This window comes from Acyrthosiphon pisum, chromosome X (genome assembly GCF_005508785.2).
Source record: "Acyrthosiphon pisum isolate AL4f chromosome X, pea_aphid_22Mar2018_4r6ur, whole genome shotgun sequence".
Classification (NCBI taxonomy): Eukaryota; Metazoa; Arthropoda; class Insecta; order Hemiptera; family Aphididae; genus Acyrthosiphon; species Acyrthosiphon pisum.
The window spans coordinates 98,341,947-98,365,889 of record NC_042493.1 but is presented as its reverse complement, the minus strand read 5'-3'; the positions used below and the strand labels follow the sequence as shown (position 1 = coordinate 98,365,889).

The 23,943-nt window shown below is 29.5% G+C and overlaps 3 protein-coding genes, 1 long non-coding RNA gene and 1 pseudogene across 4 annotated transcripts; 2 read left to right on the top strand and 3 right to left on the bottom strand.

Moving 5' to 3' along the window:
* Window positions 1–9,402: 9,402 nt before the first annotated feature.
* On the bottom strand, window positions 9,403–11,166 carry LOC100568916. The gene is made up of 3 exons (XR_003838659.1): window positions 10,807–11,166; window positions 10,568–10,746; window positions 9,403–10,053 (listed from the first exon to the last, which is right to left on the bottom strand). It is a non-coding gene; the product is annotated as an uncharacterized LOC100568916 (long non-coding RNA).
* Window positions 11,167–17,959: 6,793 nt separating this feature from the next.
* LOC100166444 (transformer-2 protein homolog beta-like) lies at window positions 17,960–19,250 on the bottom strand. Its single transcript, XM_029485334.1, has 6 exons — window positions 19,236–19,250; window positions 18,816–19,043; window positions 18,600–18,728; window positions 18,364–18,536; window positions 18,161–18,199; window positions 17,960–18,050 (listed from the first exon to the last, which is right to left on the bottom strand). Exons 1-6 carry the CDS (start codon window positions 19,248–19,250, stop codon window positions 17,960–17,962), a joined length of 675 nt encoding a protein of 224 aa, XP_029341194.1.
* Window positions 19,251–19,990: 740 nt separating this feature from the next.
* On the top strand, window positions 19,991–20,983 carry LOC100164436 (26S proteasome non-ATPase regulatory subunit 11-like). The gene has a single exon (XM_029485333.1). The coding sequence runs from the start codon at window positions 19,991–19,993 to the stop codon at window positions 20,981–20,983; it is 993 nt and encodes a 330-aa protein (XP_029341193.1).
* Window positions 20,984–21,637: 654 nt separating this feature from the next.
* Window positions 21,638–21,884, top strand: LOC115033188 (annotated as a pseudogene).
* A 695-nt stretch (window positions 21,885–22,579) lies between these two features.
* LOC107882552 lies at window positions 22,580–23,005 on the bottom strand. The gene is made up of 2 exons (XM_029485332.1): window positions 22,806–23,005; window positions 22,580–22,749 (listed from the first exon to the last, which is right to left on the bottom strand). Exons 1-2 carry the CDS (start codon window positions 22,954–22,956, stop codon window positions 22,580–22,582), a joined length of 321 nt encoding a protein of 106 aa, XP_029341192.1. The 5' UTR covers window positions 22,957–23,005.
* Between the last annotated feature and the right edge of the window lie 938 nt (window positions 23,006–23,943).

Here is a 23,943-nt window from a genome sequence, read left to right as displayed (position 1 = left end):
TTTTTTTTTTTTAAAAGGAAAGAGATGTTGCATATTCAGCATTTACATTATATACTAAACGTTTATATTAACAATAATAATCATAAGTATCATATTACGATCGGTGGGGATTGTCCATCGGTCATTAGCAAGTAGACAATTTTATATGTACGTCAGTTCGATTTATACTTTTCATAATAAAAGACTATAATATACGTTAATGTTATTATTCATATTAACAATACACAACAGCCATATAGGTAATTAAATATATAGCACAGACTAGATGAAAACAGATAGCTCACTCGGGATGTAAACAAAAACTATGAATATTATCACCGCGACCAAATCAGTGTGACCACAGTGCGGGCATAAAATTTCGTTTGGTCCATGACAAAAAAATTACGCGATTGCTACCTGCCGCCAACATTGAAATTCATACTAACTACCCTTCTATTCTATAGGATCTGACCTTTTACATCCCTTAAGAGTTAGGTTATCTTGGCCTTTAGTTGCTGTTTGTACGATTTCCATGTGACTTATAAGTTGACCACTGACCAAGTGTGTAATCTACTTAATTTTCAGTATACAATTTAGTTGTATTCTTAATTTTAAAATGGATAGTAAAAAAACAGGAATGCGTTGCTCTGTACAATTTTGCAAAAGTAAAGCAAGTACTAGGAATATAAGTTTCTTCCAATATCCAAAAGACGATCGTCTAGCATTATGGACAAAAAATTGTGGTACAGAAAATTTGACTGAAGAACTATCAAAAAAAAATAGCTATAAAGTATGTGGCGATCACTTTGTAGATTCAATGTTTTTGAACTCCACAACAAAAAACCGACTAGTTTTCAATGCTATTCCAACAATATTTAATGGTAAGTAAATAATAAAATTATTAAAACATGTTTAAAAATTATACAAATAATTTGAAAAACTAATTTGGATTTTAATAAAGTAATTTTTGGTTTAATAATTTAATTTTAATTTTAGTTACATTTTTTTGATTTTAATTTTTAGATGAAATAATGTTTGAAAGAACAAAATTGGCCAAATTACAGTCAAAAACTGATGTAGATCCACATTTTGATGATAATTCAAAAGACCAGAGTAGCTGTAGTAGTTCAATTCCAGGCACTGAAGGATTAAGAAGTCATTTTAGTGGATCCATGAATACTTCTGATGCTTCAAATGAATCTTGTAGCTCAATCACCACTACTGATTCTTCAAATCAAACACCTGGATACTTATCGGCAAATACACCAAGGAAACAAAAACTAGTAACGGAGATTAAATCTGGAAAACAAGAAATAAAAAATTTAAAGAAGAATATAGTAAGTCTAAGTCAACAATTAGCTAACTATGATACAGTTGAACATTTTTTAAAATTAAGTGAAAAATATTTATCACCTGGATTATTTACTATTGTCAAATCCCAAATGAATTTAAAAAAAAAACAAAAAGAAGGTTATAGATATAATAATGAAATTAAACAATTAGCATTAAATATTTATTTTTTAGGACCTAGAGTCTATAAACTTTTATTAAATACTCTTTCACTACCGTCAATTTCTACTTTAAAACGGTTAACACATAAGTTTGAAATGATACCAGGTTTGAATGAATTTTTTTTTAATATTATTAAGTATAAAATTAAATATTTTACTGACGAAGCTAAAGAATGTGTTCTCTGTGCAGATGAAATGGCCTTAAAATCGAATCTCTATTATATGTTAAACAAAGATGACATTATAGGGTTTCATCAAACAAATAAGACAAAAACTTATACTCCTGCCAAGTATGCATTTGTTCTAATGGTTAGAGGAATAAATGTAAACTGGAAACAACCAATTGCATACTTTTTAGTATCAAGTAGTTGTACCGGATATGACTTGCAGGATATTATTTTTGAAACTATTAGCAAACTTTTTAATATTGGATTAAATGTAAAAGCTTTTATTACAGATATGGGTTCTAACTTTGTTAGTTTCAGTAAAAATGTTAATGTTACACCAACCAGGCCTTTTTTTAAAGTTGGTGAAAAAAAAATAATATATATATTTGACCCTCCCCATTTATTAAAATCAACAAGAAATATGTTTTTTCAACACAATTTTGAATTTAATAATAACTTAATTGAAAAAAAACACTTAATATCATTTTTTGAACAAGACAGTAAATGTAATTTAAGAACAGCCCCAAAATTAACACATTCTCATATTTTTCCTGGACCATTTGAGAAAATGAAAGTTTTTTTGGCTGCGCAAGTGTTTAGTCAAAGTGTAGCAGCCGGCATGGAGACTTACCTTCTTAGTAATAAATTGGAGTCTTCTTCAAAGGCAACAATAGATTTTATCGAAAATATGGACAAACTATTTGATATCTTCAATTCTTCAAGAAGGCCCACTTCAAAAAATTTCAATAGACCCTTTAAACAAACAAAAGAACAAGAAGATCATTTAAAATATATGCATAATTTTTTTACAAATTTAATTGTTATTAGCAAAAAAGAAAAAACTGATGTTACTAACCGGATGAAATTTATTAACGGTTGGTTGATCTCCATAACTGGCTTGCTTTTACTTTGGAAAGACTTAAAATCAACAAGACCATTAAACCAACAAGAAAATTATGTATTATATACTGCCAGATTAAACCAGGATACAATTGAGAATCTTTTTTGTACAATTAGACAACAAAATGGCAATAACACTAATCCAACTCCTTATCAATTTTTGTTTGCATTTAAAAAAATTTTTTTACTTAATTATTTTCAACACTCAGAAAAAGCAAATTGCATAAATGATTTAGATGCAATTTTAACTCAAATACCCACTGATTCAGACCTAGACATTAGCACCCTATTTGCTGATAAAACACCCTTTCAATTCAAAAAAACGTGTCCACTTTCTATAGGGCATGTTGATTATAGAAATTTAGAAATTCCTGAGCAAAATGAATTCATTTATGTTTGTGGATATATTATGAGTAAATGTCTAACCAAACACTCATGTGAAATATGTTTAGAGTATGCAAAAACCCAAAAAAATTTAGATCCTTCATTTTTGTTATGCTTTTTTAAAGCGTATGAAAATGCTGAAAAATCAACGTTTGGAAATTTAAATATGCCCCATGAAAATTTTTACAACTATGTTTATAGCTTGGAATCTGAATTTATAAATAGTTTTCCTATTTTATCTGTTGAAAAAGGAATAGGCGATAAACTTAAAATGAGAATGCTTAATATTGATTATGAACATCCATGTCCCAACTTTGATAAGGATTACCTACTCAATTTTTTTTTGCGTTTTAGAATTTATGCTTCAATTAAATTTTTAAATAGACATTTAGTATCTGAAAAAAAAAATCAAAAACAGAAAATTAGCAATTTTGCAGCATTTGTAAAGCAATATTTTGTAATTGTATTAACTTTATAATTATTTAGATGTATAATTGTAAATTAATAAATACCTTTTTTTATTAGAATTTGATATGTGCTTATTATACTAATTGAATTGTATGATACTACAATTGCTCCATTTATGTTTGAATACCTGTAACTAAATTATAAATTAAACATTAATTAATTATTACTTTTGTAAATTATATTATAAGTCTTTATCATATGTGTATCTATGTTGTAAATAAAACATATTTAAGTTAGGAATAAATTATGTACTGTGTAAATACCTTTTTTTATTAGAATTTAATATGTGCTAATTATACTAATTGAATTGTAATTTGTATGATACTACAATTGCTCCATTTATATTTGAATACCTGTAACTAAATTATAATTTAAACATTAATTAATTATTACTTTTATAATTGTATTATAAGTCTTTATATGTATCTCTATGTTGTAAATAAAACATATTTAAGTTAGGAATAAATTATGTACTGTGTAATTATTTAGATTACCTACCTATAAATACTTATTATAGATTTACCTATATATTACCTAACTAGAATATGTCATTTTTATGTTTTAATATGTACTTACCTTTGTTGTCCTTGAGCATGGAAAATGTCTAAATATTGAAATAAATATTCTTGTTATGTAAAGTATATCATCATCATGTTTAAAGTTTACAGTACTCACAAATGTATTGCAGGTAACTTTAAATATTAACTATATTATAAAATAATATGTCTGTGGTTAATACTAAAAGACTAAAAAAGTTAAAAATACAGACTATCTGAGTTAAAAGCTTGTGTTAACTAATAAGTATTAAGTAATAAATAATAAAAATAATTAACTATCGTCTTTCACAGTTTCACATGTTATTAACTTACTAATTACAATCGGTACAAACAAACATACAATAATATTGTATAACATCTGAACAATAATTTATTTAAACGCATGCAGCTACACTGATTTGATCGCACCCAATCAGAGAATCTTATTTTTTTTCTCATTGTTTTCGGCCGAGTGAGCTATCTGTTTTCATCTAGTCTGTGTTATTACTATAGTCGGGGATTACTATATCTAAACTACTATAGCCCTACCGAAAAAACACCACTTGGGGCGCTAAAATCACACGCCACTTTTCGTGTCCCCGACTATAACACAGAATAGATCAAATCAGAATGAAAACTCTGGCCGCCTAAATTTTAATCCACCATATTGAAAGGGCTCAACAGTTTTCACACATAGCGAAAAAAAAAGATGCATGTACAATCGAATAAGTTGTAATTTCATATACACCCGTCGCGGTCGTGGTCACTAAGACAATGAAAATCGAAAACATATATCGACTTGTTTTGTAAAACCACCATGGGTGGGTGTCAGAATTATTTTTTAAAATGTTTATTTACGTAGGTATCAAAAAAAAAAAAAATATTCATTGACACTTAAAATCGTGAACTTCGTAAGGATATACCATAAGAACTAACGATTTCCGGCAATTAATATTTGCACCATAATCGTTCTTAACTGGTTGTAATAGATAAGTTTCTGAAAAAAAAAAATTGAAAAAGGGGGGAAGTGCCAAGTGGATATCGTTCTGCTGTAAAGTAGGGTACAAGTGGGTCACTGTGTAATGGATTGCATTAAATTTGAATTCAATGACATATTATCATTGTGACATTGTATACGAAAAACGATTCTAAGGGGAGGCGGTTTGTAAATATTTTATATTATATTTATATTGTTATTACTTATTATTAAGGTGCCTCGCTATGATATTGATGTAAGGGGAATCATTTAGGCAATTTCTAAACTCGTCGTCGCCACCCGAGATGTAGATTGTAGCGGAACGGACGGCTTTCGCACGCTCATGTCAGTGTGTAATATTGTGATCATGAAAAAATGAAAAATGTTTATTTTTCACTTAAACATACGATTCTAATTCCAACAATACGTCACAACGATTACCTCGATTTGTATTCTGACAAAATATTCTTTTTTTCCACAACATGTACGAGGGATCGAGGAACATTTTTAAAATTGTTTTAAGTTAACTAAATATTTAAGTAAAAATGTGGCTAGATCGTTCCCTTGTATATTATATTACGGACAATCCAAATATTTTTTCAGAATGAAAATCGTGATGATTTTCGATACGTGTTGTTGGAATTAGAAACAGTAGTTTTTGAAAAAAAAGGACGTGGTAGTGAGGCCCCTTAACACGGTTTGCGGTAAGTTGAATTAATATTAAAATTACAACAAATTAACTAAAATTGTTATTCTTGGTTATTTAATAAGTAATTTTGGTACAAATTTGAACATAAAATAACTATTATTTTGGTTACAGAATAACCTACTTACGTGTAACCTTGTTTTAAATTTTTAACTACAAAATCATTTTTAAATATTATATTTGATAAATTATGTCAACGATCGAACTTTAAATGATTATAAAAAATTATTGTTCCTATGTATTTTTAATATTCTTAACTACTATTGTAAAAATATATCAGGAGCTTCGTATTCTCAAGCTTTTTTACCCAACAAATAGGTACAATTTTATTGACATTCATGGAAAAAAAACTAATATAATTGGAAACTGAAAATGTCCGTAAACAGTCAGAACAAATCTAAATATTTTGAAATTTTTATCGTTCACAGGAAATTCGAATATAAACAACCCATGAATGTTTCATATATATAACAAAATAACAAAATCGATTTTGTCAAAAACGAATTTTGCGTAAAAATACCAGTTTTTCTTAATATTGGGAAGTAAAAATTCAGATCTTCCTAATGCACCAACTAAATTCATTTACATACTTTACTTACTTAATTCACGGACCCGAAAAAAAGTGGGCAAGTGGGTACCACTTTGCTGTATATTAACTGTCAAGCATGTCGTAAAAAAATAAACACATATAATTGTAAAATCAATACATTTATCGCTCCGCTCAGAATCTATAATATAATAAATCCTTAAATTATTTTTAAAAAAAACACACATTTACTGAAAAATGAGCGGATTCGAATTCAATGATAAAATAATCACTAATGTATAAACACTTATGATAGTAGTTTACTATAAACAATAAATATTATTAAAACGAAGAATACTCTCATAGTATAAGTATTTACAATACTACGTCAATACCAGCTTTGCGATTGCAGCTCCAAGAAGTTTAATTGTAACTCTAATTCATTACTCGTAACTACATATAGTGTGCATGGTTGTTATAATGTTAATACACTATATAGTATACTAGCTCTAAGTGTAACTCGGGGCCCGAGTTACTCTCTCGCTGAGAGTGGGTACCGATTTTGGAGACAATGTCGTTGGAATTATAAAAGTCGCGACAGTAAAGTTGTAAATGGATAGGCTGGATACGACCTCCTGTTTTAAGGGGTAATGTATAGGCATTTCATATTACATATCCATTAGTGTGTTTAATTCGTTATTGCACATATTTTTGCGACGAATTTAACTCTAATTGATGTTTAATTGTTCGGAATTTAGGTAATATTTAATAATTTTATCTTATAGCTACTATAATTCTTAGAAACGTTCTAACACTCATAAGCGCATGCACAAGTTAATGAATACAAAGAAAATACTTTTGCTCCGGCTGTTGGGCCAGAAATTTGATGCTAACAATACCAAAAGAGAAATAAAAATTCATCTTGTTTCGATCGACTCATATTAATTTTAAAAAGATGAGTGTATTCGTTAGTCCATTTTCTAAGTTAACTTGGAAATAGATTTACGACTTTATATTTAGTTAATATAATATGATGCACAGTAACTTTATATTTTTATCAAAATAAACTTATGCTTGACTTAGTTGTGGATAGCGACAAAATGAAAAATATAAGAATCCACTTCTGAGCACACTTAGAAAAGAGGAATACAATCCAAATTTACTTTTCAAAATTGAAATCGAACTACTGGAAGTACGTTTAATTTTCTTTCGCTCATTGAGCTAAATGTATGAAAAAATATGGTTGCTCCAGCCCCCTTAATTATATATATTTAGGCCACCGACGTCTGATATGCCGCGGATATGCAATTTCACGCCGGTAGTGTCACGGATCGGCAACTTGACATACGACAACAAGAAGGAACAGAAGGTTATTGATAATGGGAAGTAGGACCAGTGGAGCCTGGCCAGGTCGACGAGACGGCGATCGCCGACTGGGCCCCCTTATAATAAGGCCCCCTGAACGGAGCCGGATTATTGGGATTTGAGGGGTTAAAAAAAAATATATTTATAAAATAAAATAACCTATAACCATGTACAACACGTCAATTATCACTCATTTTCAGTAATTTAATATTCTTAATAATATGATTGGTAATCTTATGATTATATTGAATTAAGTAATGAACAAATAACTTAATGTACATTGTACGTTTTACATTGATTTGAAATTTATGTCGATTGTCGGTTAATAAAAATAGTTTTTCTCAGTTAAATCACTCTGGACGATCATACGACCACAATAATATTATATTATTAGACATTAATTATTAGTTATTACACTTCACTCCCGTGACTTTTATCTTATAGAATTAATACTAGATAATGTAAAATACCTTATATAAAAATATTTTTCTTGATTTTATTTTATTAATCGTTATCGAAACCATGTGTTTGTGAGTCGCAACATGCAAGCTGCGCTCGTCATTTACTAAGCAGATATTATTAGTGTTGACCATTGAGTTTAATAAAATTACAATCTAATCAGCTACAGCGATACAATCTACAGGTATTTTTAAATATTTATTATAATATTCAATCTGTTTAAGGGATTGTGAATATTGGGTATTTGTACATTTTAAGTAAATTATAAAGAAAATAATGCAATTATTTTAAATATATTAGAGTGAAAACTGTCTAAAGCGGAATCGCATGGGAAAAACAGAAAATTCTGCTTTAAGCAGTTTTCTGCTTTATTCAATAAAACGGAAAAATACTGGATTATTCAATTCAAATAAATAAGAAATATAAGAATATTTTTCAAATTATTGTTTTAAATTATATAATTCATTAAAATTAAACTAAAATATAGGTTTTATAATACATTAAATTTCAACTTAAATATAGGTTTTTTTATTATATATTACATATTAAGGCAATTAGATATGACGTATAAACATTTAAACTTTCCAAAAAATGATGCAGAGTTTTTTGTTTTGTCACGGTTGCTGGTATTTTTTCATCTGTGTGTTGTTTGATCGATGAAATCATTTGAAGAAGATTATCATCTTGTTGATCAATAGCAAACTGATGTAGATTTTTTATTTCAAAATTATATTTTGGCATAATACGATGAACGGAAGATAAATTAAAAGTGTAGGTACGACTGTTGGTGTAAGAATGTTTCAAAGTTACAAAGAAGAAAGTATCGTATCGTATCGTTTATGTGATAATATGCATTGTATATACATATATTGTACGAATATTTATAGATTTTTGGCAATGGTATAGTAAGTGGAAAAATTTGACCCTGTATTAAAAATTTTTATTAAAATTGATTTAAAAAAGAATTTCAAAACAAAATACTGATAATAAAAATATTAAAGACCAAAAAGGAAAGGTTCTTCCAATTCATTTTTATCAAAAATTCTTTCAATAAAATAATTATACTAATTGGTAATTTAATAAAGGAAAAAAGTTATTAACCCAAAAATATTTTCATTAGAAATTGATTCTACCCAAGACGAGTCAGTCATGGATCAGTTATCATTATGTATTCGGTATGTATATGAAGGGGAAGCTCAAGAACGCTTTTTAAACATGTTTGAGGTAAAATCTTCAACAGGAGAAAAACAAAATAATATGATAAAAATGACAAAGTTTCTAATTTAGAAGAAATAATAAGTTGTTATGCACATCTGTCAACAGAATTAAAAAAATTGCTTGTATATTAAATATTAATATATATTCATAAATAAATATTAATAATATTAAATATACATTATAATTTGTTTTTAATGTAATGAATTGTCATGTGCTTAAATTTCATAAGCATATTTTAATTATTTACCTTGTTACTATATAGCGAAGTACGCAATCCTTATAATAAATGTATTGAAAAAATATGTTCAAGCCCCAATGTCTTTCTAATTGTACCTAAGAGGGGCCATTTTTTATTTAGCCGACCATGTCATGTGTGTCCAAGCCGCCACTGAGTACAGTTTAATTATTTAATTATGCTGACGGGGGCGTGGCCAATCCGGTCTGGTGCAATGACCACAGGGTACAAAGACAATAATTCTTAAAATTATCTTAATCTACTTAAATCTAAGATATATGCAATGGTGTGTTCAATTGCCGTACTTATGAGAGCCTGTGCGGTCCTTTACACACCCTCCTTAGGTTGTTGTTGGACTTACGCAGACTTAAACTCAATGCCCGACTGATGCTGGTGGATTCACTCGATGACCTTAGCGGCCTCTCACACAACCCCTTAGGGCCCTTCCACATGGATGCGTATGATACGCGTCCAAGTGAAAGGGCCCTTAAGGGTGCTGGCGGACTTACGCTAATTGTTTGACCTCAGGTGCCGGATTACGGGTAGTTTAGGAGGCGATGACAATAATCGTTCATGGGATTTGAGATTATTTACAATAATGTAGTATATGTCTGTCGATAGCACTGAAAGTTTATATTATTCAATAAATTTCATATGTTAATTACAACCAATAATCTCTGCTCATGAAGCAGGTGCAAAAATTGGCAGTAAACTAGCCTACTTCACTGGTTTATTTAAATGAGAGTAACAATTTGTTGATATGAAGTGGACTATATTGTATAAAATTATGTTGATTGTCCAGTTGGTAAGTACAAGAAGTGTAAAATAAATCTGCCTGATGGCTGATGACAATGATAATAACAATATGAGCTTTAGACGGTTAAGACACACGTCATCTGCAATACATGAATATAATAGAAAAACCTGAGACTTTTACGGCTAATGATAATAATTATTATAATAAATCAATTAATCAGCTGGTGTTGTTCCACTGTTACATATAAAAATGTAATAAAATAGACAAGGTTTTTGCAAATAATACCAATAATCTAGACCGGTATGGACATATTATGGTCACGCATTACATTGTGTATAGGTAAAATAATGATAGATAATATTATGTAGTATACCACTTACCCAAATGAGTGATAGTGTGTGTGGACACAATTCGTAAGATGTAATACAATAAAAATATACAGGTGTGATCCCACCGCAAACACCGCTTACATCTCAGCGCGGTTTACAGATGACACATAGACCAGTGACACAATATGTACAACACGAACACAAATGTCGACAAATTGAGAAATGACATCCTAGAGTTTGAAAATTGTACATAAATAACATGAATGTACGATGATCTGAACGATATTTACCAAAAAACAATATTGAAAAACATGTGCCACCAACGTGAATTTCCTCCTCGACGACGAACATTACAGGAACCGCAATAGAACCAACAAACTCCGCTGAAACTCAAGTGGACGACAAGATCAGAAATGAAAGCGACAGTGTTAGTGAGCTTGTAGGTGTCAGGAACGGTTTTGGTAGGAATGGTGAATAACAACAACGAACACGTTTGGTAATTTACTAGTATTTATATTACACGGTCGTGACAAAAACAATTCGTGGACAACAACACCTTTTATTAATCACGTTGTTACGACCATGACAAAATAGATCTATTTTGTCATGGTTACGACGACGACGGTCCCGTGAAAGCTGCCGCCACCACCGCCGCCGGCCGGACCGGTTCTCGGTCGCAATCTCGCGGACGTTGATAGAGACGCCGCGGTCGTTACGATAACGACCGCGACAAGCTTGCCAATAATAAAATTGTACCTGTTGCACCACTTGCACAGCGGCCGACTAGTCACTATAAACACGGACTAAGATATACCTTAGTATATATATGTATATCTTAGTCCGTGACTATAAAGATCTTATCATTGAAGCACGGCCACCATATACCCATAGATAATAAATTATTATTTATGCCATATACGAACCTCGCAATGTTTACAACATGAAGATTCTCTAATCTTCACGGTTTACATTTTACACCTTATCACAGAAAATAATCATACCGTAATAAATTGATAGTAAATAATAGCCATAAACATTAATTCAAAATTGCCATTTCGAGTACACAAATATTTTACACTACTTTAATACCTACTTGTATATGTTATTGTATTCAAATATGGTAGCAGTGTTCTGCACATGGCTGTGTAAACAGACAAATAAAACACACTAAAAATCATTTTTTTACGCAAGTTATTCTTATATTTTAATAATATGTCCCAACTATTCATCACAGACAATTATTGATCTTTTACAGATTTCCATTACGAAATCTTTAGCGCAATAACAAGTGGATAAAAACTGTTGGACGTAAATGCTTTATTTTAACCAAAGATGCACGATTGTATAATAACATTTTTTTGAAGTGTTTTTAAAAATAGTTGGTGGTAGCTATAAATTGTTATTGTGTGATGATTCGGTTCCATCAATATTTAACCCTAATGTTAAACAAACACCAACAAAAATAGATACTTGTCACCAACAAGCCAATTAAATATAGGTAAATCTACAGTCTAATATTCCTACAAATGTGTCAAATTATTTGGATACTACAGAGTTCTATACATCAAGTTCAAGATGAACCATTATGTCTTACTTCAAAGAGACATGTATGTTGTAAAAGTGCTGAAGAAGAAGCAACATTACTCATCACTCCTTCTTATCATAAAATAAATACATCACCTCATAAAAAAACAACTCCTTCAAAATTTTAACTTAAATATAAAATAAAAACAGCGGCGCAACTAGGCTAACTGGGGCCCCAGTGTCACTTTTAACGAAGGGGCCCTAATTAAAATTATTTATGCTTATTATTGTGAACAAAATTTGGTCGGTAAAATGATAAATTGCCAAAAGGAAAAAATTAGGTAATGTATTTAATGGTAACTTATACTTATACACTTTTAAGTTTTAACAACTGTTTCTAATCAGTTTACTGAAATGGAAGTGGTAATTACTATTCATTATCAATACCACATATTAAAATTAAGTTAATAGATTTATTAAAAGTTTTACCAACCAAATAACAACATAAATTATAATAAACTTATAAAAACAAATAAAAATTATAACTTTTAAGACTACACTAGTCATTTATATACAATATATTATACATTTTAATATTTTATACATTTAGAGTATATAATGAAAACTATATTGTTAGTATTTTAAATTTGTTTTCACTTAAGAAAATTTTTTTTCTTGTTTTTAAATCAGCAAACGTAGAAATAATTTTTTCCAAATCAACTTGATTAGTTACATTTCTTTCTATATTTAAAATGGAAATATTAGAAAGTCGATCCTGCCCCATACTGTTCCTCAAATAGTTTTTAATTAATTTCAATTTTGAAAAAGATCTTTCAGCCGTTGCAATTGTCACAGGCAATGAAATATAAATTATGCACGCAGTTATTACATCACAGTATGTTGTACAAAAATCATTTTTAACTATAAATAAAGCCAGATCCTTAATTGTTTGAATATTAGTGTTTAATAATCCTCTTAAACACAATAATTGTCTGGTAAAATCTGAAGAAATGTCATCATTGTATAAATAAAAAAAGTCCATTGAAGCCTTAGAGATCTCATTTTCATCCATTTTAGCTAACATTGTAGGAAATAAGAAATCAAAATTCTCTGTAACTTCTTGTAGTCCTTGAAACCGTGAATTTAGTTGAAATATAACTGTATCAATCACAGGTAGAAAGATTTTTGCCCTGAAATTTTCATCTGCTATATTTAGACGACGATCACCATCAATTTCATCAAAATATTGTGGAGCAAATCTACTCCTCTTAACATGAAAGTTAGGAGTAATTCCTCATCTGGAGCATAATTCTTTACACTCCAACAGTATATTTTCATAGCTATCTCTTAGGTTTTCTATAATTGTTTTGGCTTCATTTAAGTTTTGGCATGCATTGTGCAAATTTGTATTTTGTTTCTGAAGGGATTTGGATACCCCGTGTAATGCTCTCAAAATCTTTTCCCAAAAACATAAAATTAGAACAAACTCCATGGATTCTAGTTTTTTTTTTCAAAGACAAACTAGTAGCTTTTTCATCTTTTTTAGAACTAGTTAATGATATATTAGTTAATGCTTTTAAAATATCTATAAACCTTAACTTTAATGCATTTATAGACTCATGTCGTGATTCCCATCGGTTAGGTATAATCTCAGGTAAGTGGAGTAATCCATTATGATCGTTTGATATATTTAATTCTGAATATTGAGATACATCTATAAATACATAATCACATCATAACATAATATCACAATCACATCTCTAAATACATAAGTATGTTTAATTATTGCAATAGGTGCACCGTACACAATGTTATGTGTCATATATTATGTAAACCTATGTAAATATTTTTATTTTTATTTTCATTAAACAATATTTTTACTAGTTCAGTTAAAAATATAGGTAATAATTAATTTTTAATGAATTTAATTTTCACTTTCTACGCTTGACTAGAATAAAACTTGATTTAAAGCAACACCTAAGCTTACAAAATACAAAATTTGAATTTTATTTGATCATAAATTTGGATATGATAATATTACCAAGGGAACCAAACGTAATTATTAGGCAGTAAAGTTACTGTATTAAAAATCACTCTAAATTGATTGCATTATTGCATTGAAAATGTAGGAAAATATTAAAATACAAACAAATTTATATTAAAATATTGCTTTCATTATGGCATTGCACGACAATTGATTATTTTAAGTAATGAAAGTTGAATTTGTTGTTATTATTATTTTAATTGCAATAAAAAATGTATTTGAATTAACACTGAAACCAAACATATTTTAATTTCACTTCACAATGGATAGGTATATTAGCATTCACAAAAAAGATGCAAAATAAATGCAATAATTTCACTGTACTAGTCATTATATATACATTATAAATATATAAATATTAAAATATATAATGTATTAAAAGTACCATCCATTTCTTTTTAGCTCCAATTATTAAATTATTTCTACTTACTTATTCTAGAAACAACAGCTGGGATTGTTGAAAAAAAATGATTGATTTTAAGCAATTTTGACGTCTGTTCTTGAATTTCCTTCTTTTTTTTCTTTTTTGAAATCCACTCAGGCACATTTAACTATCTGACATTTTTAACTTTAACTTTTAAGTATTGACAATAACTTTCAATGAAAAATGTTGGTGACTCGTGACTGTATAGCAATGAGCCGCTGAAGCAGTGAAACTATGCCCCTATGCTAAGTGCTAACAGTCTGTTGTCGCCTGTCGGTGACCGGCGTGGCGGCATTGTTATCGTATTTTTCCATTTTATTTTTATCTGTACGCTATTATTAGAATAATATTTCGATAACACATAAATTTATTGTATTAGATAGTAGATTACTAGATTATCTGATTATATTATTATTAGACAGTTCACTCGTCTTTTTTTTTATTAAACTATGAAATTGATAATTTTATTTTGTTGTCCGTACTTCGTGAAATTATATTCGTACATCAAAATGTCATGATTTTTATATTTATTGTGAAATTTATTATCAAATATGGAAATAGATTATTTTATTTAGGCCAGGGCCCGGGGGCCCCTGCAGACTTTGGGCCCCGGTGTTTGACACTCCCCCCCCCCCCGGTAGTTGCGCCACTGAATAAAAATACAACCTAATACAACTAAACTGTTAAAGCAACGAATTCGACTTAAAGATGTTAAGATAATTACATTGGCGGGTCTTTTAAAGTTACTTGAAGGCAAACAAGTGTTACACATGGAATCTGAAGAACTTATGTTAAACAAATTTGGCGGGGACTCTTTCAAGAAATATTTAACAAATATTAAAAATCAAAATATTAACCCAAATGGTAGACGTTATAGTAAGACTATTAAATAATTTTTGCTTACATTAAATTACTTCTCTCCTAAAGCTTATAAGTATGCACGGTTAGTTTAGTTCTTATTAGTTCTTTTAATTTCATCATTAGTCATGTTGTACATTAACTATGAACAATGATGTTTTTCTGTCATATAAGTCCAAGAACCCATTTATTATAAATCCTTTTGTAAAGTTTAACAGTATAAATACTATACTATATTATGTCAACTGTATAAGTTTTAATTATATAATTTTTTTTGAACTAAATAAAAACTTAGCATTTATCATTTGTTTATTTACGCTTAACTTAATAATACTAATGTTTTGTAACAAAGTTGTAATATAAAAGATAAAAAATTAATTTTGTTTGGAAAAAAATATTAGGCAACAAAAAAATGATGTATATTCTATTTCTTCACAAAACTTTCCTGCGTTGTCCATCTCATTTAGGTTTTATTACGACCTGTTCAAAAAAAAAAAAAAAAAAACAAAGATCTTAATTATTAATTACAATAAGATATAAATAATAAATTTTTATACAATATAATTAATATACATATTCAAATATTAAATTTAAGTGTACTAATTTGTTATTGGTCTACCACCAAATCAAATAATAATTATCATCCTCTATTCCTACCAGGTGACCTTACGTTAGAAGTCTAATCTAAAATATCAATATTTTGTTCTATCTTTATATATATTATATACTGTGTATGCAAGAGTCTAGTATACGACATATTTATTGAATGAGGGTATAAACATTTTATAATATTATAAATCTTACGTTGAATATATTTTAATCATGTTAGTATGATTGAGGCTTGTCACTATAATGTATGTGTAATTTAACGTGCGTACCTATCATACAAACATAATTTTATAAACTTATACGGTTGAAAATCAGTAAAAATAATATCAGTGAATACTGGCATAGAATTAATAAAACAAAAAAATATTGGGCAATAAATAAAATGTGACATTTAAGGATCTTAAGAAAATTATCTTTCATACTAAAATATCAATTACTAACTATGCAATTGATCTTAATTTATTTAAGTTATGTAATAGTATATAAAAAATATCTTAGTAAAACAGATGGTCTCCAACTGGGTGGGGTAATACATTTTATATGGTAGCAGGGTGATAACAAACTAGCATTAATTTAAGTACCCAATTTTATTATTTAATCTAAACATTTACTGTTTAAAAAGTAATATTAGATTTTAGTTATTATTTACTTGATAATTTTTGGAGGAATAATAGTCATTTAATATTTTATAAAAAATAAAAATAAATAGGGGGATTGCATAAGCAATTAAGTCTTTTTCAGATAATTTTTATTATTTATCAATACATTTACAATTTAAAGTACTTTTATACCTAGAGTACTAATATATAGGTACTTTAAATTGTAGGTAAACACAAGGAAAAAATATCTGAGAAACACTTAATCCTATTAACAAAATCACCTTCTATACAATGAATACAAAATATTAATGAGTTTTCGCCACAAGAGATTATAACACATTCAATTTTTTATTTTAATAGATACATACAAACATAATATATATATCATAGGTTTTCAGTACTGTCCCGTTAATCAGGTAATCATTTATTTTGTTGCTATAAATTTGTTAATTACAAAACATTAACACCTAAAGTACATAATATACCTGTATAAAATATGTCACAAGACAAATTAAAAGGTACAATTAGTCTATTGTGTGATCATATTTTTGATAATTTGACTTCTCTAATCCAAAATAAAACAAATAAGATTAGATTGTGGGGAATTAAAGGGAAATCAGCAGTCATATAACGTCTCATAATTTCATAACTGATGTCAAACCTAACACCAACTAAATTACCCCTTCAAATAGTAGTCAGACAATAAGTATTAACGCCATTAACTGTGCACCGAAATGTTGGAACTTAGATAATCAAAACAAGACCTATTATAGAAAGTGTTTTAGGAAATTACTAAGAAAGAACTTCTCTCTCTAAGCTATTGGGACGTTATTTTTTTTAGAGGAAATTTACAGCATTCTATAAATTTACCTCAGTAACTAGTGGTGATAAACTGTTAATTTTCTTGATATACTTCAAGATCTTCATCAGTGTCTACCAATTTTCTACCCTTGGGTTATATTTTAAACATGGGTCTTCGTGTGTTCTACTTTTGTAATTTGAAGAATCTTCTTTAAATAATTTTTTTTTTTTAAATTTAAAAAAAAGTTCTTAAGTTATAGAAGTTCGAGAAGTCTTCAAGTCAATTTATATATATCATCATCTTGACAGTTTGAAATATTCTCTTTTCTTTGAATATGTTCTTCAGAAAATGAATAAAAAATTGAATATGTGAGAAATCTTGATTAAATACTTTGAAAGCTGAAAAACTAGATTAAGTAATTGATTATATTTTAAACTTATATTTTTATAAAAGAAAAACCCGAGAAAACGAAGAAAAAATAGCAAAAGTTAATAAAATAAGCTTAAAAAACACTGGATTGCTGGATAGGGAACTAATATCGAACGTTTTGACTAAAAAATATTTAAGACTTACGTGGAGAATATTAAAGTGAATGTGACCTATCGTAACGTGATCTGCGTTCTTCTCCACCGCCTTCTCCTCTACCACCTCTGTATGCTCCCTCATAGTAATCACTAAAAACAAATTATTGTTTATTACCATGATCTATATGTAAATTGTAATACAAATATGTAATATTAATTAAGAATATTAATTTAATTTAATAATAAGAATAACTACTCACTCATAATCTCTAACTCTGTCATATCTATCATAACGTTCTCTGCGGTCATACCGATCACCACGATCATATCGATTATTATCATATCTATTATAACTTCTTCTACAATATGACCTTTCGTCTATCATTCTAAAATTTTAAAACACAAAATAATAATTTCTAAGCACTCAAAATCAACAATACCCATTTTAGAAAAATGTAATTACGTAGGTCTGCCCATATAAATGCCAGGTGTTGGCGTATGAGGGCGTTTGGTAATTGAAAAATCTACTCGAATTCTGCGGCCGTCAATTTCCATGCCAGAGCATTCTTCTTTAGCTACCTTAGCATCTTCATGATTTTTGAAATAAGCAAAACCAAAACCACGAGACTTTCCACTCTGAAATAAACATTACAAATTATAAAACTGTACCAAGTAATTCATTAATGTTTAACTGCTTACTTTAGCATCCATAATAATAATCATTTTGTCGATGTCACCATATTTTACAAATATATTGTACAGTCGAGTTTCTGTAGTGAACGCACTTAAGCCGAATATACCCAGACATCTTTTAGTTTTTGGGTTTTCCTAAAACAAAACAATATTTCTTTTACTAAATGATGCAAATTAAGGTGAAAATGTGCGGGAAATTAATTGTGTTATTATGTTATTTACATATTTGCTGCGTCTCGAGCCTGAGCCTCGAGAGTGGCTGCGGTATGTGCGTCGACGATCTCCAGAATACGAACGGGACCTTGAGTACGAATGCTTCGAGTGGATCTTATATTTTCTGCCCTTGCGGCTGGGTAGCCGAGAAAGTGATCTAGATCGACTGCAAGACTCGTCATCGCTCGATGAGCTACTACGGCTTCGGCTGGGAGAGATGGAACTCCCGTTGCTGTCCTGTAACAATAAAACCGTCGGTCGGTAAGCACGGGTCTTATAAAGTAAATAAGCAGGGCGAGAGGCACGACGAAAATAATTGGGAGCATTGAATTTGAATTGAATTCAATCCGAAAACGCGAGAAACGGCGTCAAGTTTAACTACGAATAGCATGGGTGGTACTGCGGTAGTACTCGAAAGTTTTTACTCACCTCGACGTCACTCATTTTCGAAGCTCAAATCACTTGTTTGTCCGTCACCGAGTCAATTAAATTTCTTTCAGCACGAGATCAGTCGAAAATCTTCGACAAAGGGTCAGATTAACGGTGGTGCCGCAAATAATCGATACGACCGCAATTACAACTTCAACAGCAAAATATATTTTGCTCTCGCTTTGAGCGCAGTTGCCAGAAAACGTAAAAAAGTATCGAACTGCAGAACACAAAAATTGTATATAGTGAGAGACGCAGATGCTGAAAATAAAGCTTGTGAGCTAGGGGAAGGCCCCTCCGCCGCACGACGCCATTGTCACGATGTCACCTTATCAGTGTGGCCAACGTGCGCGTGACTCCTCCCACTAGAGTACTAGACGTGAGCCAAATAACAACGCTCATCTCATTTTTCGGAAATTTGTTGGTTCACCCTTCCGGAAATATTCCCTTTAACCAATTGGTTATGACAAGCAAGTGCCGGGGAAGGCGATTTATTGTGAATTTATTTCCCGCCGTCAAACACTCACAGTTCATACTATAACCAAAACCGGCAAAACCAGTTTTAGCACCGGCCCCATATACAGCATACTAAAATATTTTTTTTAGTTAGTAGTTGGTGAGTACTGATCATGTTGACCAAACTAATAATTTTATTATGTAGTGTTACCTATAGCTGGACTATAGGCTATAGTACGTGCATATTATAATATTCGTCCTTTTAAGCGAGAACCCGAAGTGATTCCAAACGTATCGAAATGGCTGGTGCTACGATATTGGCGCGCATCAACAAGTCGTCCGATTTCGCCATGAAGAAAGTCGAAACGGAACACGACAGGATTATGGCACGCGAGCAACTGATCCTCACGCAGGCTGAACTCTTAAAGAAAGAAGGTAAGGCCAAAGAACTGACCGCCTTAATCAAGGAGACCAGGCCGTTTTTGTCCGAAATCAGTAAGGCGAAGGCGGCCAAACTAGTGCGGTCCCTGGTTGACCTCTTCCTAGACCTCGAAACAGGCATCAGGATTGAACTGCAGCTGTGCAAGGAGTGCATAGAATGGGCCAAGGAAGAGCGGCGAACGTTTCTCAGGCAGTCGCTGGAATCCCGGTTGATGCACCTGTACTTCGACTCTGGAATGTTTTCTGAAGCGTTGCAACACGGCGCCGTACTGTTGAAAGAACTGAAGAAGATAGATGATAAAAATGTGTTGGTTGACGTTTTATTATTGGAAAGCAAAGCTTATCATGCTCTGAACAACTTTTCCAAGGCTAGGGCCTCTCTTACATCTGCTAGAACGACAGCAAACTTGATTTATTGCCCACCTAAAATGCAGTCTTCTCTTGACTTGCAATCGGGAATCTTAAATGCAGCCGATGAGCAAGACTTTAAAACTGCTTATTCTTATTTCTATGAAGCTTTTGAAAGGTTTGACAGCGTGGACAGTACATCTAATGCACTTAAGGCATTGAAGTACATGATTTTGTCAAAGATAATGTTAAATAATGCAGTAGATGTGCAACAAATTGTGAACGGTAAATTAGCATTAAAATATACGGGTCGTGATGTAGAAGCAATGAAGAGCATTGCAAGAGCTAGTCACATAAGATCTTTAGCAGATTTTCAAATTGCGTTAAATGAATATAAAAAAGAATTGGAAGAAGATTCAATTGTCAGAGCACATTTAGATACACTTTATGGAAATATGTTGGAACAAAATCTGTGTAGAATCGTTGAGCCATATTCAAGGTAAATGACAATATCATAGATTTTAAGCTAGCTATTAAAAAAAAAGAATTTTGGGGAACAAGAATGTATAATTTTCATTGTACCTATCATTCTGGACGAATCATCATAATTTTAAAGAATAGGTACCTCTTTGTCATAACATTCATTATTATAAGCAACTTCTTAATAAGTTTTGATTGCCTAGAGATTAAATAATTATTTTCTTAATCGAACAATAAGTATCATTTGTCCATCATTTTATTTAATTGTTTTATTCCTGTATAGGATTACTTTTATTTTACTCAGGTTAATTTTTTTAAAACTTTATATTTTAGAGCCGGGGTCTCCAAATTACAGTTTTAATCGGCCATTCAATAATCTAAAAATATGTATAACACCCAAAGTTGTTATCACGCATACGTGTCAATTGACACAATCACCTGTATCAGCTCTATCATAATTTACGAAATGAACAATTACATTTATCATTACATAAACTACTTTGATAAATTTAATCGACAACATTTGTTCAGTTACCTTTATAAATATATCTGCAGTGATTTTTGGCCTCCTGAGAGCTTTTTATATTTTATGTTACCCTCGGATGAAAAAGTTTGGAGACCCTGCTCTAGAACATAGTTTATATAACAAAATTATTAACAGTGTTTATAATTTTTTGTATTTTCAGAGTACAAGTTGAGTATGTTGCCAAATCAATAAATTTACCTATGGAAAATGTAGAACGAAAACTTTCACAGATGATATTGGACAAAAAATTCCATGGTATTTTAGACCAGGGTGAAGGCATTCTTATAGTATTTGAAGAAGCTGAAATTGATGAAACTTATAAATTAGTTTTACATAGTATAAATAGCATGAGCAAAGTTGTGGATAAATTGTATCAGACTGCTAAAAAATTAACATAAAAAGCAAACTAACAAATTTTACCCAAAATTAAAAATCTTTGTATTTCGAGTACATAATATTTCTTTTGGTTAATTGTATTAAATAAATAAACTTGAGATGAAAAAAAAAAATATTGTACTATTTATTTTCATTTAGATAACTAGATTTTAGGGATAATATTAGGAACAGTAATTATAGTCATCAAAATGTATTTATGTATTAATGTATTATACAACTTGTATTTTATACATTTATAATCAACAGTTTATTTTTTTTGTAAATAAAATTATTTACATTGATACAATGATTAATAATAACTACTAATTATTATTTTACTTGTTTTCATTATTTATTATTTTATAAGAATAAAAATGTATATCTTATTTTTTGTTCAATATTAATTTAATTAACATTACATATTTTCTATTTATTTATAAATATTGATGCATTCAACCTTAGCTAAACATTTCAACTGATGTCAGCTTTTCATAATTATTGGAAAAAATATAAGGTAATTAAAATTAGTTAATTACATTATTGTTAAATGAAAATTTAAACTCAACGAATACAATATTACTCAATGCGTTTATTTCTATTCATAAAAAGATCCATACCAATATCAAATCAACAAGAAACATTTTTTTTTTAAATTACAAAGATTACAATTTTTGATTATCATCAAAATGAGGTGCAGATTGTTTTTAATTAGTTTGTGTCAATAATTACTAGTGTTTATCGTATTATTTTTGATGTTATATAAAATATCATTTTCTCTTTTTAATTTCCTTTCGGTTTTATTTTTTTTCCATTTTTTTCTTAGTAGTTGTGCATTTTCATAATTCTTCTTGGTTTTCCTAACTATATTGAATTTGGTCACTTGTTCACCTAAACATTTTTTAATTTTAGCTTTAAATGTTCATAAATAATGAAATATAACATACTTATCGTTTGGATATCTAATTGATCAGGATTTGGCCTGAACATGCACGGTGCCACTTTTAAGTAATTATGAATTGGACCTAAAATTTCACAATCTATAGGATTCCAGACCAATGAATCAGAAACTTCAGTCTGTTGCAGAATAAAACACATGTTCAATAAATTGAAACCACCATACCTAAAGTAATAATAATTTTGTTAAAAACTTAAAAATATAAGCACGATGCATAATTTTATTAATTTTGTTTAATTACACTGATGACTCTTAGAGGTCAACGTTGAATGGTTTTTTAGGATTGTGTAGCAGTACATATTTTCCTTTGCCTAATTGTGTGCGTTTTAATTGAGTTAGATACAAACTTCTTCAATTGTCTATTTCACCTGCATTAGGTCCATATTGTGTTCTACTGAGACTAGGAGCAAAAATAGTGTTGTATTATTGTTACATACATTGGTTTAGCTTACTATAGGTGTCACTAAAGTCTTTTAGATTCTGAGTGGAACGATGAATGTATTGATTTTACAATGATGTGTGTTTTTTTATTTATATTTTTTTGTGTTTGTCATCACCTTTTAATACAGTAAAAGTGCTTAGATTTTCTTCAACAGTACCTTTTCTAATAGGAAAGTGAATCCAAGTAGTTTTCAAAAGCGCTATGAAAAACAATAGAAAAATTAAAGAAAAACAGGAATTTTTACGCAAAATCTGTTTTCGAGAAAATCAGTTTTGGTTTTTGGTACAACTTTAAAACAAATGACCGTAGGTATATGAAATTTTGACTGAATGTTTAAATTAGCATTTTCTATACACCATAACATTTTTCAAATATTTTGATTTATTTTGAGCTCTTTACGGACATTTTCAGTTTCCATTTTTTTTAGTTTTTTTCTATAAATATCAATAAAATTTTATTTGTTGGTTAAAAAAGCTTGAAAATTTAATAGAAGGTTCCTATTATATAGTTTCAAAGGTGGATGAAAAAAATTAAAAATCGATAGTCACAATTTTTTTTTATAAGCATCTAAAATTCAAATATTGACAAAATACGTAAAAATGACGAAAATTTGCAAATTATTTTGAGTTGGAAATTCATGAAAAATTTTCTTTTTAAATCTAAGATTTAAAAATGTAATACAAGA